The 17,829-nt window shown below is 42.7% G+C and overlaps 1 protein-coding gene across 1 annotated transcript in view; it reads right to left on the bottom strand.

Moving 5' to 3' along the window:
* Nucleotides 1–2,251: 2,251 nt before the first annotated feature.
* The window catches only part of LOC143293906 (nuclear pore complex protein Nup107-like), a 34,320-nt gene continuing 18,742 nt past the window's right edge, over nt 2,252–17,829 (bottom strand). Inside the window, exons 19-26 of the mRNA XM_076605261.1 lie at nt 16,557–16,720; nt 14,953–15,055; nt 13,480–13,568; nt 11,954–12,025; nt 10,022–10,198; nt 8,188–8,256; nt 6,138–6,305; nt 2,252–5,283 (exon numbers count right to left, since the gene is read on the bottom strand). Coding sequence (XP_076461376.1) covers nt 5,179–5,283; nt 6,138–6,305; nt 8,188–8,256; nt 10,022–10,198; nt 11,954–12,025; nt 13,480–13,568; nt 14,953–15,055; nt 16,557–16,720 — 947 coding nt within the window. The 3' untranslated portion in view covers nt 2,252–5,178. The remainder of the gene's footprint in view (nt 5,284–6,137; nt 6,306–8,187; nt 8,257–10,021; nt 10,199–11,953; nt 12,026–13,479; nt 13,569–14,952; nt 15,056–16,556; nt 16,721–17,829) is intronic.

Genomic DNA, 17,829 nt, shown 5'->3' with positions numbered 1-17,829 from the left:
AAAACAAATCTGGTTTGAAGTATCATGACATTCATATGTTGGTGTTGTGATCGGACATTTTCTCTCTTAGGTATTGTGGTTTTAACTGTGTGTTGAGAGTTACATGTGATTGTTTTGTGTGTGTACATGCATAAATAACTGTATGTGTTTAGTTGGATGCATATGTTGGGTTATGTTTGTAAGCTGTCATTTAAGTGTTTATTTGAAAGTTTTACTCAGAGATGTCAACCCCTGTCAAATGTTTGTAGAAACAATCAGGAAATTTGGAAGTAACATTTTAAATTTCGTAGGAACACTTGCATGTTTGATGAAACTTCGGTTCCTGCCGCTGCTTCTTTACAGCCGACACATCTGTGGCACTGCATCGCTTCCCTGGTCTTTGTCTTGTTTCTCACAATCAGAATCCATGGCTGACTTCTCTGTTTTCAGCCGCTTCTTCCTTCCTTGCATTCCACAGCTTCTCACTCAGGATGACAAGTTTTCTCCCTTGCTTTTCCCCACAGACGGCCCATTTGTAAGGGTTTGGAAAAAAAATTACAAAAAATACAAAATACTGTGTAAGAAAATGAAACTTTCAGAACTGGTTTATTACGTGTTGAGCTAGTACATATAAAATAATCAAATTTCTCATCTTATTTTTACAGTTTTCCATATGTAGAAAATATTGCCAATTTTTCACCCCAAATCACCATACCCATGCTCGATTTCTGCATTAAATTCGCTTTCTTCTTCGTCATCATCCACCTCTTCAATGTCCGACCCTTCAGTTTGTAGCATTTCAAGTACTTCGCCAACCCTATAACGTTGCCGTCACTGCCTTGTTCGCTTCACAACATTCTGAGAAGAGCCCGCTTTGCTAACAGGCTGGCATGCGAGCAGACGACCGGTCAGTGACTTTGTCAGCGTGTGTGCGAGACAGGCCACACATGCCAGGCTGACCAATCATACTGTTCGATTGTGGAGTGACCCAGAATAGCGCACTCTGCTTGGCTAATCACAAAATCACGTGTACAGCGCGTGATGGAATTTTACTTTCGAAGAATGCTATTCCATTCCTTCGTCCGAATCCGAATACATTTTGTGTAGGAATGCATGAGCATTCCTTCGTCCGGAGAGAGTTAATGCACCGGGCACAGACACTGTCTGACCGAGACGCAACTTGATTCAGCTACGTTCTCTCTAGTTCGGGCAAACGATTAAGCTGATTGGTCCACTCAATGCCGTTTCAATGTAAACACGCAGGCTATTAACTGAGCATCATCACGTGAGACCAAGGTTAGTAGTGACTGCCCTGGCCTTGTGATCGGTAAGTCTAGAGCGTCTGGGAAATGTTACGACAGGAAAGCATGTGACCATGCTATGAAGTCGAAAATGTTCTTGTCGGAACAATTCTGATGTTGGTGTAAACTTGGAACAAACTGCGATCGAACCTAACAAAATACCGCAAAATTGTAACAGTTGACATCTCTATTTACAGAATGCAGGTTGCACAAGGTGTATAACTGGCTTCTCACTGAACACACAACAGCTGTTTCAGGCACAGGTGTCCCAAGGACAGCTTGAAAAATATGTTTGAAAAATCCATGTTTTCCACAAAAATCTACAATTATTCGGAAGCTATGGTTCTTCAGAATAAAGAAAAATGGAAGTGCACATGCCACAAAGCATCTCTAGTTGCGAGTCAGAGTGCTCAACTCTTTCACCTGACACCACCATAGGCAACTTTTGTTGACTGGACAGTGCACTGCCATAGGCAACTTTTGTTGACTGGACAGTGCACTGCCATAGGCGACTTTTGTCGATATTGAGGGGTCATGTTGAAAAAGACCATTTTTCACATTGTAACATTGAGGTGATAGCCCTTCACTGACCAGCAGGCAAGGGGTTAACCCTTTCACCGCCAAGCTCGCACACACGTGGTAGAGGACCTGTGTCACTGAAAGGTGACCATTCATTGGTTTGTTGTCCATGAACCTACTGCTCTTAATGTTCAGTGGTAGGATAGGCCATAGTTTCTATACATCGCAGGGGGAATCCCTAGCTATAGCTATTCTTAGCCACTATCTTTTCTGTGTTTATACCACAAGGGAATTTTGTACTCTAAATTGACTGGCGGTGAAAGGGTTAAACCAATAAACACACAGCCGTAATCTGTGAGGTCACATGCAATGCTCTGGTTTAACATTCACCCTCTCTCTCTCTGTGACTCCATTCATTTTCACATAATCAGAATCAGTACTGATCACCGCCATAATTTCAACATTTTAATTCACAACATGAAATACAACAGCATTTTTCATTAGTCGAAATGTAAACAGTCAGCTCTCGTAAACTGAAATGTAATACGGTGGCTGTCATAAACCTTCACACACGTTTACACTTTACACAATGACAGTATAGGCAGAAGACGAGGGACTGAACAGTTGTCTACCTTCTTTCTTTGTGAGTAAAACATGTGCTAAATTTTCATTTATGTGTGAAGTAAAAATTTCTGAAAACGAATTCTTGAAAATGCTGAAGCTCGGAAACACAGCAACATTTTGTTCCGCAGGTTAAGATTTTTATTTTTCTATTTTTTTAAGATAAAGTTGGGAAATGATACACTGAGCTAAAAAGTGTTCTGTCATCAGAAAGAATGTCAGGGAAAGGCACTCTGTAATGCAAATGATGACATGCCTGACTATCAACCTGCAACGTATGGCAATGAGACTCCAGAAGACTCATACTGTAAGGCAAATGATGACATGCCTGACTATCAACCTGCAACGTATGGCAATGAGACTCCAGAAGACTCATACTGTAATGCAAATGATGACATGCCTGACTATCAACCTGCAACGTATGGCAATGAGACTCCAGAAGACCCATACTGTAAGGCAAATGATGACATGCCTGACTATCAACCTGCAACGTATGGCAATGAGACTCCAGAAGACCCATACTGTAAAGCAAATGATGACATGCCTGACTATCAACCTGCAACGTATGGCAATGAGACTCCAGAAGACCCATACTGTAAGGCAAATGATGACATGCCTGACTATCAACCTGCAACGTATGGCAATGAGACTCCAGAAGACTCATACTGTAAAGCAAATGATGACATGCCTGACTATTAACCTGCAACGTATGGCAATGAGACTCCAGAAGACTCACACTGTAAAGCAAATGATGACATGCCTGACTATCAACGTGCAACGTATGGCAATGAGACTCCAGAAGACCCATACTGTAATGCAAATGATGACATGCCTGACTATCAACGTGCAACGTATGGCAATGAGACTCCAGAAGACCCATACTGTAATGCAAATGATGACATGCCTGACTATCAACGTGCAACGTATGGCAATGAGACTCCAGAAGACCCATACTGTAATGCAAATGATGACATGCCTGACTATCAACCTGCAACGTATGGCAATGAGACTCCAGAAGACCCATACTGTAATGCAAATGATGACATGCCTGACTATCAACCTGCAACGTATGGCAATGAGACTCCAGAAGACGCACACTGTAAGGCAAATGATGACATGCCTGTCTATCAACCTGCAACAAATGGCAATGCGACACTGTGGCCAAATGAGTCAGACAATGGACTTGTGATCCGGTGATCAGGGTTCAAAACCCTGTTTCGACACAGTGTTGTGTCTCCGGAAAAAACAAAAACAATTTTATTTATTCCGATTTTCCTCACCCAGTCATGAATTTGGAGAGGAACAGGACAGGGCCTTGCTTTCCTGTGCTGAGCTCCAGGTACAGTGGATATCAATTCACTGGTTTTTATTCGTTTGAGTTTTTAGGTATGGCAAGGACCATCGCACAAACTAACCAGATTCAGGGTTCTTTAACTCACTCAGTACGGCCAGTCCTCTCTTCTCCTCTACACAGCCCCCTCGGATGTCCAGTGGGTGTCTGAATGACCCAACCTTTAGCTTCCGTCGTCAGAATAGTGGTATTCTTTGTCAACATTCACCTCTTCAGTATAAGAGCCTTCCACTTGCAATATTTCGATGGTGATAATTGGGGTGAAACGCTGTTAACGTCGTCTCTTTCGCCGTTCGTATGGAAAGAGTTAACCACCAGCGAATACAATAATGAAATTGTCTTCTTTTTTTTTAATCAAAATCTCAGCAGATACTGTACTGCGGTTAAGTCCTGTGCAGAATAAATCATCTAACGCAAAACAGACAATGAGTTTACGCAGACACAAATCTGCATGACATGCTTCAACAGAAGTATAAAAAAGAAAAAACAAACAAAAAAAACAAACCCTCTGAATTTCATCGCACATTATCTAACACTCAATGTTTGATACCTTTAGAAAAAATACATACACATGTGAACTCACATTATCCCTAATATCACGATAAAAAAAAGAAGAAGAAAAAGACAACACTGGTCCTGTTTCACAGGCAGTTTGTATTCGATAACCAAAATTTAAATTAATCCATACTCACAAACAAGTTGACAAAACTGCAGTTTGTATTCAATAACCAAAATTTAATCCATCCTCACAAACAAGCTGACATGGAACACATCCGTCTACAATCACCTGTATGTGTGACGGCACAGGGACAGGCATCCTTTACTGGGAGACTGAACCACAATCACATCCAGCTTGCCCACAATCACCTGTGTGAGTGACGTGACTTGAAACGAAACTCCTCCTCCTCATATCCAGCTGCACTTAAAACCTAAAAAGTCTCAGTAAAGTGAAACATGCTTCTGACACACTGCTCTGTCAACTCTGATGACCATGTCATCAAGTCCGTCTGTGTGTTTGTCTGTCCCTCTCTGTTGCGTGGTTTACACCAGTTCATAAGTCTGTCTGTCTGTCTCTTGCGTGGTTTACACCAGCTCATAACCATGCCATCAAATCTGTCTCTCTCTTTTGCACGTTTTACACCAGCTCATAACCATGTCATCAAGTCCGTCTGTGTGTTTGCCTGTCCCTCTACAAGTCAGAAGTCTGTCTGTCTATCTGTCTCTCTCTCTCTTGCATGGTTTAGACCAGTTCATAGCGGAGTCATAAGTCTGTCTGTCTCTCTGTTGCGTGGTTTACACCAGCTCACAGACAGGTCATAAGTCGGTCTGTCTGTGTCGCATGGTTCAAACCAGCTCTTAACCAGGTCATAAGTCTGTCTGTCTGTCTGTATGTCCATGCTGCATGGTTCACACCAGCTCATAGCCCAGAGGGTCTTTGTTCTGGTCCAGAAGGCTGAGAGACGATTCACGAATCTGACGCAGCAGCTGCTTCAGGTCATCTTTGCTGAATTCCTGCAACAGCAAGTGGCACTCATGAAAACTATTTGAACTTACACAGCATCTGGTCTCTGAACAGGGCTCTAGGCGTGTGCACACATGGGGCATGCACGCACACACACATACGCACACTTTTGACTTGCATTCACACACAAACACGCACACATATGCACACTTCTGACTTGTGTTCACACACAAACACACACAAATACACACACACAGGAAGTACACAATAAGAACAATGGAGTGGAGCGGTGGAGTTATATAACTGGTGGTACTCTTGTACTATGACCCCTGACCTCTCACCTTGTACAGCTGGTGGTACTCTTGTACTATGACCCCTGACCTCTCACCTTGTACAGCTGGTGGTACTCTTGTATTATGACCCCTGACCTCTCACCTTGTACAGCTGGTGGTACTCTTGTATTATGACCCCTGACCTCTCACCTTGTACAGCTGGTGGTACTCGACATAATGCAGTCAGCCAGCTGCATGATGACCCCTGACCTCTTGTAGCATGACCCCTGACCTCTCATCTAACCGGTAGTACCCTGACACAATGCAGTCTGCCAGCTGTATTTACTATTATGACCCCTGACCTTGTACAGCTGGTGGTAGTCTTGGATCTAACCCCTGACCTCTCACCTTGTACAGCTGGTGGTACTCTCGTATTATATCATTATTAGTCTTGTATTATGATCCCTGACCTCTCGCTTTGTATTGTGACCCCTCACCTTGTACAGCTGGTGGTACTCTTGACATAATGCAGTCGGCCAGCTGGATGACCCCTGACCTCTTGTAGCATGATCCCTGACCTCTCACCTTGTACAGCTGGTGGTACTCTTGTAGCATGACCCCTGACCCCTCACCTTGTACAGCTGGTGGTACTCTGACGCGATGCAGTCGGCCAGCTGCAGGCACTCAGAGTACATGCCGGACGCGTGCAGCATGTGGTGCAGGTTCAGACACAGGGCCGGGATGTGAACCTTCCTCAGCAAGGCCAGCTGTTGACCGCGGGACTCCTCCTCCCCTGGGTCCTGAAACAGCGTCACTGGTACCTTTTTCTGTCCCTTTTTCTCTATACATCACCTCTTCTTCTTCTTCTGCGTTCACTCGTATGCACACGAGTGGGCTTTTACGTGTATGACCATTTTTGCCCCGCCATGTAGGCAGCCATACTCCGTTTTCGGGGGTGTGCATGGTGGGTATGTTCTTGTTTCCATAACCCACCGATCACTGACATGGATTACAGGATCTTTAACGTGCGTATTTGATCTTCTGCTTGCATATACACACGAAGGGGGTTCAGGCACTAGCAGGTCTGCACATATGTTGACCTGGGAGATCGTAAAAATCTCCACCCTTTACCCACCAGGCGCCGTCACCGTGATTCGAACCCGGGACCCTCAGACTGACAGTCCAACACTTTAACCACTCGGCTATTGCGCCTGTCAATACATCACCAATCTAGTGGCGTTTCTGAGTACCTCATTTTCTCAATACATCCCCAATTTAGCAGGGTTTCTGAGCGCCTCTTTTTCTCAATACGTCACCAATTTAGTGGCGTTTCTGAGTGCCTCTTTTTCTCAATACATCACCAATTTAGTGGTGTTTCTGAGTGCCTCTTTTTCTCAATACATCCCCAATTTAGTGGGGTTTCTGAGTGCCTCTTTTTCTCAATACATCCCCAATTTAGTGACGTTTCTGAGTGCCTCTTTTTCTCAATACGTCACCAATTTAGTGTGGTTTCTGAGAGCCTCTTTTTCTCAATACGTCACCAATTTAGTGTGGTTTCTGAGAGCCTCTTTTTCTCAATACGTCACCAATTTAGTGTGGTTTCTGAGTGCCTCTTTTCTCTATACATCCCCAATTAAGTGGCGTTTCTGAGTGACTCTTTTCTCTATACAAACCCAATTAAGTGGCGTTTCTGAGTGCCTCTTTTTCTCAATACATCACCAGTTTAGCAGGGTTTCTGAGTGCCTCTTTTCTCAATACATCCCCAATTTAGTGGCGTTTCTGAGTGCCTCTTTTTCTCAATACATCACCAATTTAGTGGTGTTTCTGAGTGCCTCTTTTTCTCAATACATCCCCAATTAAGTGGCGTTTCTGAGTGCCTCTTTTTCTCAATACATCCCCAATTTAGCAGGGTTTCTGAGTACCTCATTTTCTCAATACATCCCCAGTTTAGCAGGGTTTCTGAGTGCCTCTTTTTCTCAATACATCCCCAATTTAGCAGGGTTTCTGAGTGCCTCTTTTTCTCAATACATCCCCAATTAAGTGGCGTTTCTGAGTGCCTCTTTTTCTCTATACATCCCCAATTAAGTGACGTTTCTGAGTGCCTCTTTTTCTCAATACATCCCCAATTTAGCAGGGTTTCTGAGTGCCTCTTTTTCTCTATACATCCCCAATTTAGTGGGGTTTCTGAGTGCCTCTTTTTCTCTATACATCCCCAATTTAGTGACGTTTCTGAGTGCCTCGTTTTCTCAATACACCTCCAACCCCTATTCTTCCCTAACCCGTTGTTAACATCCACTGTATCTGCAGTCTACATGCGTGAGCTGACATGAATGAGTGAGCACATGTCTCACCTTGTAGTGAACAGACAATAAACCAAAGAGAAGAAGAATCACTGATATTTATACAGCACCTACCCTTGGTCAGAGACCAAGCTCTAAGCGCTCTACAGAGTCATTTGCACAACAGGCTGCCTACCTGGGAAGAGCCGACTGACAGCTGCCGTTAGGCGCTCATCATTTGTTTCCTGTGTCATTCAGTCATGAACACACACACACACACACACACACACACACAAAAGGGCATATATAAAGATACCCACTCCCCAAAACACACACACACTCACACAGAGGCAAACAAACACACACATACACACACGCAAAGACAATGCACACAACCACTGACCTCAAATCTATCCACCATCCAGCCACCGTCCATGAAGAGCAGGACATTGTAGATACGATCCTTGGTGATCTGTTCGCACCAGAGAAACGACGACACAATCAGCACACACATAGTGAGGGACAGAGGGAAGAGGGGCATGTGTGCATCAAACTTTGGAGCAATGACTCACAATGTTTCACTTTCATGTGTACAACAAACTTTGGAGCAATGACTCACAATGTTTCATTTTCATGTGTACAACTTTTGGAGCAATGACTTACAATGTTTCACTTTCATGTGTACAACAAACTTTGGAGCAATAACTCACAACGTTTCACTTTCATGTGTACAACAAACTTTGGAGCAATGACTCACAATGTTTCACTTTCATGTGTACAACAAACTTTGGAGCAATGACTTACAATGTTTTACAACAAACTTTGGAGCAATGACTCACAATGTTTCACTTTCATGAGTACAACAAACTTTGGAACAATGACTCACAAAGGAAATTTTCTATCTAAAATTACGTTTAAATACTTACAGTCACCCACTAGTGCAGACTCCGGCAGGGGTCTGACATTCCTGTCCTGTTCAAACTACTATCCGCCTATGTGGAGGAAATGAAAGTAGCTACGGCCGATAACCTCCCAGAAGTAGGTAGCCTCCCCTTTGCCCCCCTGACCAGCGCCCTCTTTTTCCGGCAGCCATTATGACTCCTGTTCCTGTGCTCTTCATACGGCTAAGTTTTTTTTTCGTATTTTCTGTCTGTCTGTCGATTCTCTGGCGTTCTTGTTTTTTGTCAAATTATGTCTTCAACCAGGTCACATAATTATATGGTTCGATTGGGAGATCGGGCTAAAATTAAGGCGTAATCGCAATCGATTCGCGGACACTCTGGGCCCTCTACTTCTGGCCCTCTCAATGTTCATCACATTCCTGCTGGTCTGTTGGTTGGTTGTCAAGTCTAGGTTTCTGTAAATGGCTTTCCCCATGCATTCTGAAATGTCAGTCCATTGGGTTTTTTCGGTCTTCCCCTCTCTCTCTCTCCTTCACTGATCAACAGTTCCTTGCAGAAAGGTTTTTAACCAGGCCATGGGATCTAGTTACACGGCCACACCAACATGGTTCATTGAATGCTGAAGGAAGGACAAGCAGGTATCGCATGGTCTCAGGAGCGTCTTTGGTTGTTCCCAAACAAGTCTGCAGGTGCTTACTCCTGATCTTCTTCATTATTTTCAAGCACTGGGGTGAGTCCTGTCAATGCCTTCAGTGTCGGCAGATTCATGGGGGGCTGTTGTTTGAGGGACGTGGTGGCGGTCTCCACTCTGGGAGGGACGCTCGCTCAGTCTGGCTCCGCGACTAAGCCATTATTGTCGTCAGTAGGAGGGCTTAGTAGGTGGTGTCCTAAGTATGTTAAATCAGATCAGGCACCACTGAACACCGCCAAAGTGACTCAGCAGCAGTGCAGGGTCTCCTCTGGTGTGTGGCCTCCTGGCGAACTACCATCGATGGTTCCCTGCAGACTGCCGATGCTGGAACTGTGACGGATGAACCTGGGTGTGGCCGTGTATGGGGGAATGTAAATGAGCGGTGTGGGAGTATTGCCACTGAAAAGGTGAAGATGGGGCAGCAAAAAAAAAAAAAAAAAAAAAATAAAAAAAAAAAAAAAAATCAAGCACATTTGTAACATATTGGAAACATTCTTGGTCAGAGATTATCACTTCATGTAGCTAAAATAGCTAGTGCAACCTCTCCTGCCCACCTGTGTCTGCTGCAGAAAGTTGTCCTTCCTGCCTGTCCTGCCCAGAACGTCCTACCAACCTGTCCTGCCCCGCCCACCTGTGCTACCCACCTGTGTCTGACGCAGCAGGTTGTGCTGCCACCTCTCCCTGTCCAGCAGGTACTGCTTCATGCGGTGCTCCTGGGCCACACGATCCGTGAAGCTGCTGCCCACGTCGGCACCGCTGGGTTCTGCCGGCTTGCTGTGGTGGTACAGGGAGAACCAGTCGTTGTAGCTCTCCATCGCGTCCTGGGGGGGAAAGGTTGTAGTAATAATACTGATAATAACAACAACAATAATACTGATAATAATGATGATAACAATAATAATGAAAACAACAACAATAATAATAATAAAAATAATAATAATGATAATGATATAATAATAATAATCATAACTTTTCTATGGCGCGATATCCAGTACTGATGCTGCTCAAAAACACCTTACATCATCGAGCCAGATATAAACATAACATAAAACATTACAACAGCTCAATCCAATGCGTTCACAGAATGAATAAAAAAGCATGATCCACCAAACAATAAAAATATCAAGTAAATAATGCTTAGATTAAAAAGAAATACATTCCTTAAAAACACATATTTTTAGACACACACATACATGCGCACGCACACTCACACTCGTACACACACATACACACACACACACACACGTGCACCCAGACACATTAAATATATCAACTGCACTAAAGCAGGATTACGTGAGTATAAATATCTCTAGCATAAAACTCCATATGGTAAACAGACTTTGGACTATCCATCGTGCTGAGTACAAAAATGTTTGCGGAAAAAGTGCATTTTCAGATATGACTTGAGGTCTGAAGATCAGGAGCATTTCTGAGGGACGATGGCAAAGAATTCCAATTTGGGGGAACTTGAGCCCTAAAAGACCTTTTCCCTGCACATTTTAAATTAGTTCTTTGGACTTTAAGTAACACTTCAGAACAGGATCTTAGCGTTCTGAATGGTTCATATGTTTCCAGCACAGAGGAGAGATACGGGGGAAGAGATTCATCAAAATGTTGGAAGGCAAGTGTCGCTAGTTTATAGTGAATGCGGGACTCTATAGGAAACCAGTGTAACTGACGCAAAAGAGATAACAATAATAATACTGGTAACAGTAATAATAATAACAATAATGATAATAATAACAATAATAACAATTCATTTTTATATAGCACAATAATACAAGCAGAAGCGAGCTCTAAGCGCTTGACAAATCCATTACTTAAAATGACTGAATAAACCCTATACAGTAAAACTGACATCTAAAAATGTAAAGGTTGGAAAATGCATCAAAAGAGGGAGCGGATCCCCAGTGGGGCGTGGATGACGGGAACAGAGAATGCCTTAAAGACAAAATGCACTGGGAACTGAAAGCTTTACAAATAACGAGCACTGAGAACAGAATGCCTTACACACAAAATGCACTGCAAACCCATGTCTGCAGGAGCTGTGATTCTTATCACAACCGGCATCCTGTTTAATTTCATCTGTTGGTATAAACTGACAAGAAGCATGCCATTCCCAGCTGTATTTTGTTTGTTTCCATTTTGGATGTCATTCTGTGGTGCTGGAAATACACTTTTTTGTTGCACAAAAACTACTACTGTCACTTTGAAAATACCTGAATAGTTTTCCTCTGTAATCAAAATAAATTCCAAGAAAAGCCAAGACCCAGAACTATGAACCTATCAGTCACTTGTGCAGCTGTGGTAAAACACACACACACACACACAATGGACTATAAACACATCAGTCACTTGGGTCACTCTCTCACACACACACACACACACAATGGACTATAAACACATCAGTCACTTGGGTCACTCACACACAAACACACACACACACACAATGGACTATAAACACATCAGTCACTTGGGTAACACTCACACACACACACACACACCAGATGGATGATGAACACATCAGACACTTGGGTCACACACACACACACACACACACACAATGTGCACAGTACCAGGTATGCCTGCATGCACATGTATTCCCTCAGTGCGTTGTCATCCGAGGGGGGCAAACTGGTGGATCCCGTCTGGAAAACAAAATCAGCCACGGATCAACAATCCTTGTCCGTCAACCCATAGAACTGCTGGGTCATCACCCACCCTGTGTGTGTGTCTCTAATATCTCTCTATCTGTGTGTGTGTGTGTGTGTGTGTGTGTGTGTAAACAGAATAGAATAGATTTTATTGTCACGAAACCGTAAGGTTTATAAGACACAAGTGCAATGGTAAATAAATGAATCAATGAAAAACACAATTAATCAATCAGTTAATGCAGTAAATTGCAGCAGCATTCATAAACAAATTTTCCTAATCTTGTTTGTATATATTCATCATCTGTTAGCATCACCTGACTGGGAATATGTCCTGTGTTATTCGAATTTTGAATATCCTTTAAAAATTGTTGCCTTAAGGATTTATATTTAATACAATGATCAAGAAGATGGATTTCGTCTTCCAGGATGTTACACTTGTTGCACAATCTGTCTTCTTGAGGAATATTTAAATATCTACCTTTCTCAATCTTTAGGTCATGCGCGCTTATTCGGAGTTTCGTTAAAGCTTGTCTGTGTTATGTATCTGATATATTTAAAAGATAGGTTTCAGTTTTGTACTCTGCTACAATCGTATTGTAAAATTTTACAAGATGGTGTGTGTGTGTGTGTGTGTGTGTGTGTGTGTGTGTGTGTGTGTGTGTGTGTGTGTGTGTGTATATAAATATATATATATATATATATATATAGAGAGAGAGAGAGAGAGAGAGAGAGAGAGAGATCATTCACAGCCAAGGACAGAATATTCTGGAAGACAAAAAAACCAAACTTATTCAACTTGGTTAAGTTATGCACCACTTGTTTTCTGCAACCAGGCTCAGAGACACTTGACAACTACAGAGAGATCACAAATACGTGTGCCCGTATGGGTGCTTCATATGCATGTACGCAGACACCAAGTTTTGTCCCTTCACCGACGGGTGCAATAGCCGGGTGGTTAAAGCGTTGGACTGTCAATCTGAGGGTCCCGGGTTCAAATCACAGTGACGGCGCCTGGTGGGTAAAGGGTGGAGATTTTCACGATCTCCCAGGTCAACATATGTGCAGACCTGCTAGTGCATGAACCCCCTTCATGTGTAAATGCAAGCAGAACATCAAATATGCACGTTAAAGATCCTGTAATCCATGTCAGCGTTCGGTGGGTTATGGAAACAAGAACATACCCAGCATGCACACCCCTGAAAACGGAGTATGGCTGCCTACATGGCGGGGTAAAAACGGTCATACACGTAAAGGCCCACTCGTGTGCATACGAGTGAACGTGAGAGTTGCAGCCTACAAACGCAAAAGAAGAAGAAGAAGAAGAAGAACCTTCACCTTGGCATGCCAGATCTTGTCGAATAACCGACACACACACATGCACGCACACATGCATGACTGTTTTTTGAGTATGTGTGTTCAAGTGGACGCCATGTGGTGTAAATCCTTACCTTGGCATGCCACATCTTGTAGACAACGTCAATACTGTCAGCCGGCAGTTTGTTGAACACTTCCCTGGCTGCATTGTGTTTCTTCAGCACTGCAACCACACACACACAGATATATATATATATATATATATACACACACACATACATGGTTATACACACACACACATGCAGACACGCACACACAGATATATATACACATACATAGTTATACACACACACACATGCAGACATGCACACACACAGATATATATACACATACATAGTTATACACACACACACATGCAGACACGCACACACACAGATATATATATATACACACATACATAGTTATACACACACACACATGCAGACACGTACACACACAGATATATATATACACACACACACAGTTATACACACACACACACACATGCAGACACGCACACACACAGAATACACAAACAGATTTCACCAATGGATTCCATTAGCTGCTACATACAGTTTGTTGTTGTTGTTGTATGTTTAAAACAAATTCAGCATCAGAATAATTCAATCCAAACATTTAAAATCAGAGTACTGTACTTTTTGACTCACTTGTGTAAACAAAGTGAGTCTATGTTTTAACCCGGTGTTCGGTTGTCTGTGTGTGTGTGTGTGTGTGTGTGTGTGTGTGTCCGTGTGTCTGTGTGTCCGTGGTAAACTTTAACACTGACATTTTCTCTGTAAATACTTTGTCAGTTGACACCAAATTTGGCATAAAAATAGAAAAAATTCAGTTCTTTCCAGTCATCTTCTTTAAAACAATATTGCACCTCTGGGATGGGCTCAAAAAAATAAAAAAAGAAGCCTAATTATATGCAAACTGCATTTACTATTTATATTTTTTGTATTCTCTAAACTTGGCACATTGACCTCTTATTCTGACACAACAACAAGAGGAGTCATTATTATCATTTTTTGTTCAAACAGGAACTTCTTTTGCTAAGCATGGAATTTTTATTTATTTTGCAATGTTTTGGTGCAGATAGTAAAGAAGGGAAATTACTCTGCAATTAATGCTAGGGGACTTAATTTATCACAAGTGAGTCTTGAAGGCCTTGCCTCTCTTGTCTTTATTTGCATTCACATGACTTGACATTACTGATTCAACACAACACATAACTTCACACCACTGATTTACTATGACAAATGATTAAATGCCACTGATGTAACATGACATACAGTTTAAAGCCGCTATTTAACATGACATACAATCTAAGAACGCTTAACACCCCTATTTAACATGACAACATGGCATACAGTTTAACACCATTTTACACCGCTGTTTAACATGAAATACAGTTCACCACCGTTTAACACCACTGTCTAACATGACATACAGTTTAACACAGCTGATTTCTGTACATGGCGGACAACACATTACACAACAGTCACACCACAGCACACACACAACAAACAGCGGAACTGCCGACACATGTAGCACAGAGGGCTCACCGATGAAGGACCTCATGACAGCGTTGGCCTGCTTCAGGGCCTCTGCCCTCTGTGCTGGGTCAAACACCAACCAGTCAATGGCCTCGATCTTCTGACGGTCGTCCTGCACACACACACCAATCATACTACTGCAACTGATAATAATAATAATCATATATAGTTCTCATATGCCCCAAACTCCCGATATAGTGGGCTCTTATGCCTTGCATGGAACAACGCATGCAATATACAACAGTGCACAATTCTGGGGATGGCATATTTGAAATATCTCAATGACACATTCACGTGAGGTCCCTAAAGAATTTAGGGGATGGCAGAGTTGAAATATCTCAATGACACATTCACGTGAGGTGCCTAAAGAATTTAGGGGACGGCAGATTTGAAATATCTCAATGACACATTCACATGATGTCCCTAAAGAATTTAGGGGATGAAAGATTTGAAATATCTCAATGACACATTCACATGAGGTCCTTAAAGAATTTGGGGGATGGCAGAGTTGAAATATCTCAATGACACATTTACATGAGGTCCTTAAAGAATCTGGGGGATGGCAGATTTGAAATATCTCAATGACACATTCACATGAGGTCCTTAAAGAATTTGGGGGATGGCAGATTTGAAATATCTCAATGACACATTCACATGAGGTCCCTGAAGAATTTGGGGGACGGAAGATTTGAAATATCTCAACGGCACATTCACATGAGGTCCCTAAAGATTTCAGGAGATGGAAGATTTGAAATATCTCAACCCTTTTACCAGAAGCAGAATGGTGGCCTATTGGTGATGTAAGTGCCTAGGAAGGGAGAGAATCTGACCACACAGGATCAAACCCCAAAACTCACCATTTTTTTTCTCCCCCTCCACTTGACCATGAGTGGTGGTCCATATACTACTAGTCATTTAGATGAGACGATAAACCAAGATTCTGTGTGAAGCATGCACTTTTTGCAGGTAAAAGAACCCACAGCAACAACAGGGTTGTCCCTTGTTGCAAAATATGCAGAACAATCCACTCTAATAAGAAAAGAAATACATCAGCAGGCAGATATATAAAAAAAAGAAAAGAAAATGGGGGTAGCGTTGCACTGTAGCGATGTGCTCTCCCAATGCAGAGCAGCCCGAATTTCTCACACAGCAATCGGTTGTGACAAAAGAGTAATACAATACAAAGCGATACAATGCAATGCAATGCAGTACAATGCAACAGAACACAATACAATACAACTGAACACAATACAATGCACCACAATAAAACACAATGCAATAAAACACAACGCAACACGATGCAATGCACCATAACACAACACAAAATAATGCAACACAATACAAAATAATACAACACAACACAATTGAAAGCAATACAATAAAATACACACACTACACCACACCACACCACACCACGACACAACTCAACACAACACAATTGAAAGCAATACAATGAAATACACACACTACACCACACCACAACACACCACTACACAACTCAACACAACTGAAAGCAATACAATGAAATACACACACTACACCACACCACACCACACCACACCACGACACAACTCAACACAACACAGCACCATCAATGCTGAGTGAGCCCTGACCTCAGAGATGCCGACATTGATGGCCAGAGAGGTGTCAAGGGAGACGACCGGGGTGTCCCTGTGACGGATGTTCTCCACCACTCGCTTGGTGATGGCCGCCACGTCCAGCCCCGCCTCCTCCCCCTGACGTAGACATGCCTGGCGCTCCTCCTGACCCTTCACCCCTGTGTGCATCATCATCATGACCCTTCACCCCTGTGTACATCATCATCATGACCCTTCACCCCTGAATACATCATCATCATCACCCTTCACCCCTGTGTACATCATAATAATGACCCTTCACCCCTGAATACATCATCATCATCACCCTTCACCCCTGTGTACATCATAATAATGACCCTTCACCCCTGTGTGCATCATCATAATAATGACCCTTCACCCCTGAATACATCATCATAATAATGACCCGTCATCCCTGTCTACATCATCATCATAATAATCACCCCTCACCCCTGAATACATCATCATAATAATGACCCTTCACCCCTGAATGCATCATCATAATAATGACCCTTCATCCCTGAATACATCATCATAATAATCACCCCTCACCCCTGAATACATCATCATAATAATGACCCTTCATCCCTGAATACATCATCCTAATAATGACCCGTCATCCCTGTCTACATCATCATCATAACCCTTCACCCCTGAATACATCATCATAATAATGACCCGTCATCCCTGTCCACATCATCATCATAATGACCCTTCACCCCTGAATACATCATCATAATAATGACCCTTCATCCCTGTCTACATCATCATCATAATAATCACCCCTCACCCCTGTGTACATAATCATCATGACCCTTCACCCCTGTGTACATCATCAACATAATAATGAATTTTTGGAGTGGCACCTAATTTCCATGATGACGTTACGAGCTAAGAATATCTTAACTGACCTTCCCACTCTCCACTGCGACCAGTAAATGCAGTGTGTGTTGCTGCGCTTGAGACCAGGAGAGTTATTTTCATGGTGACTGGTTCACATGAACAGTGCATGTCAACAATGGCGTCTGACCCAGTTTCGCCTCAGTCACAAGGCAGACAACAGAATCAGACGAAGGAGCCCTATCATGGCTATACAATGTTCTGAATTCAATCTGTTTCAAACTCAGTGTGCTTTCCCGAATTTGTTTACAAGTCATCAGTGTGTGTGCAAATTTTGAACACAAAATATGGATACTTTCATCGTCTCACTGTAAGATAGCACAAGAAGGGAGGAGGGAGTTTTATATTTCTTCTCCAACTAACTCGTTAT

Source organism: Babylonia areolata, chromosome 19, assembly GCF_041734735.1.
Source record: "Babylonia areolata isolate BAREFJ2019XMU chromosome 19, ASM4173473v1, whole genome shotgun sequence".
Taxonomy (NCBI): domain Eukaryota; kingdom Metazoa; phylum Mollusca; class Gastropoda; order Neogastropoda; family Buccinidae; genus Babylonia; species Babylonia areolata.
Note: the sequence above shows the minus strand (reverse complement) of the source record. Positions and strands in the feature narration are given on the sequence as shown.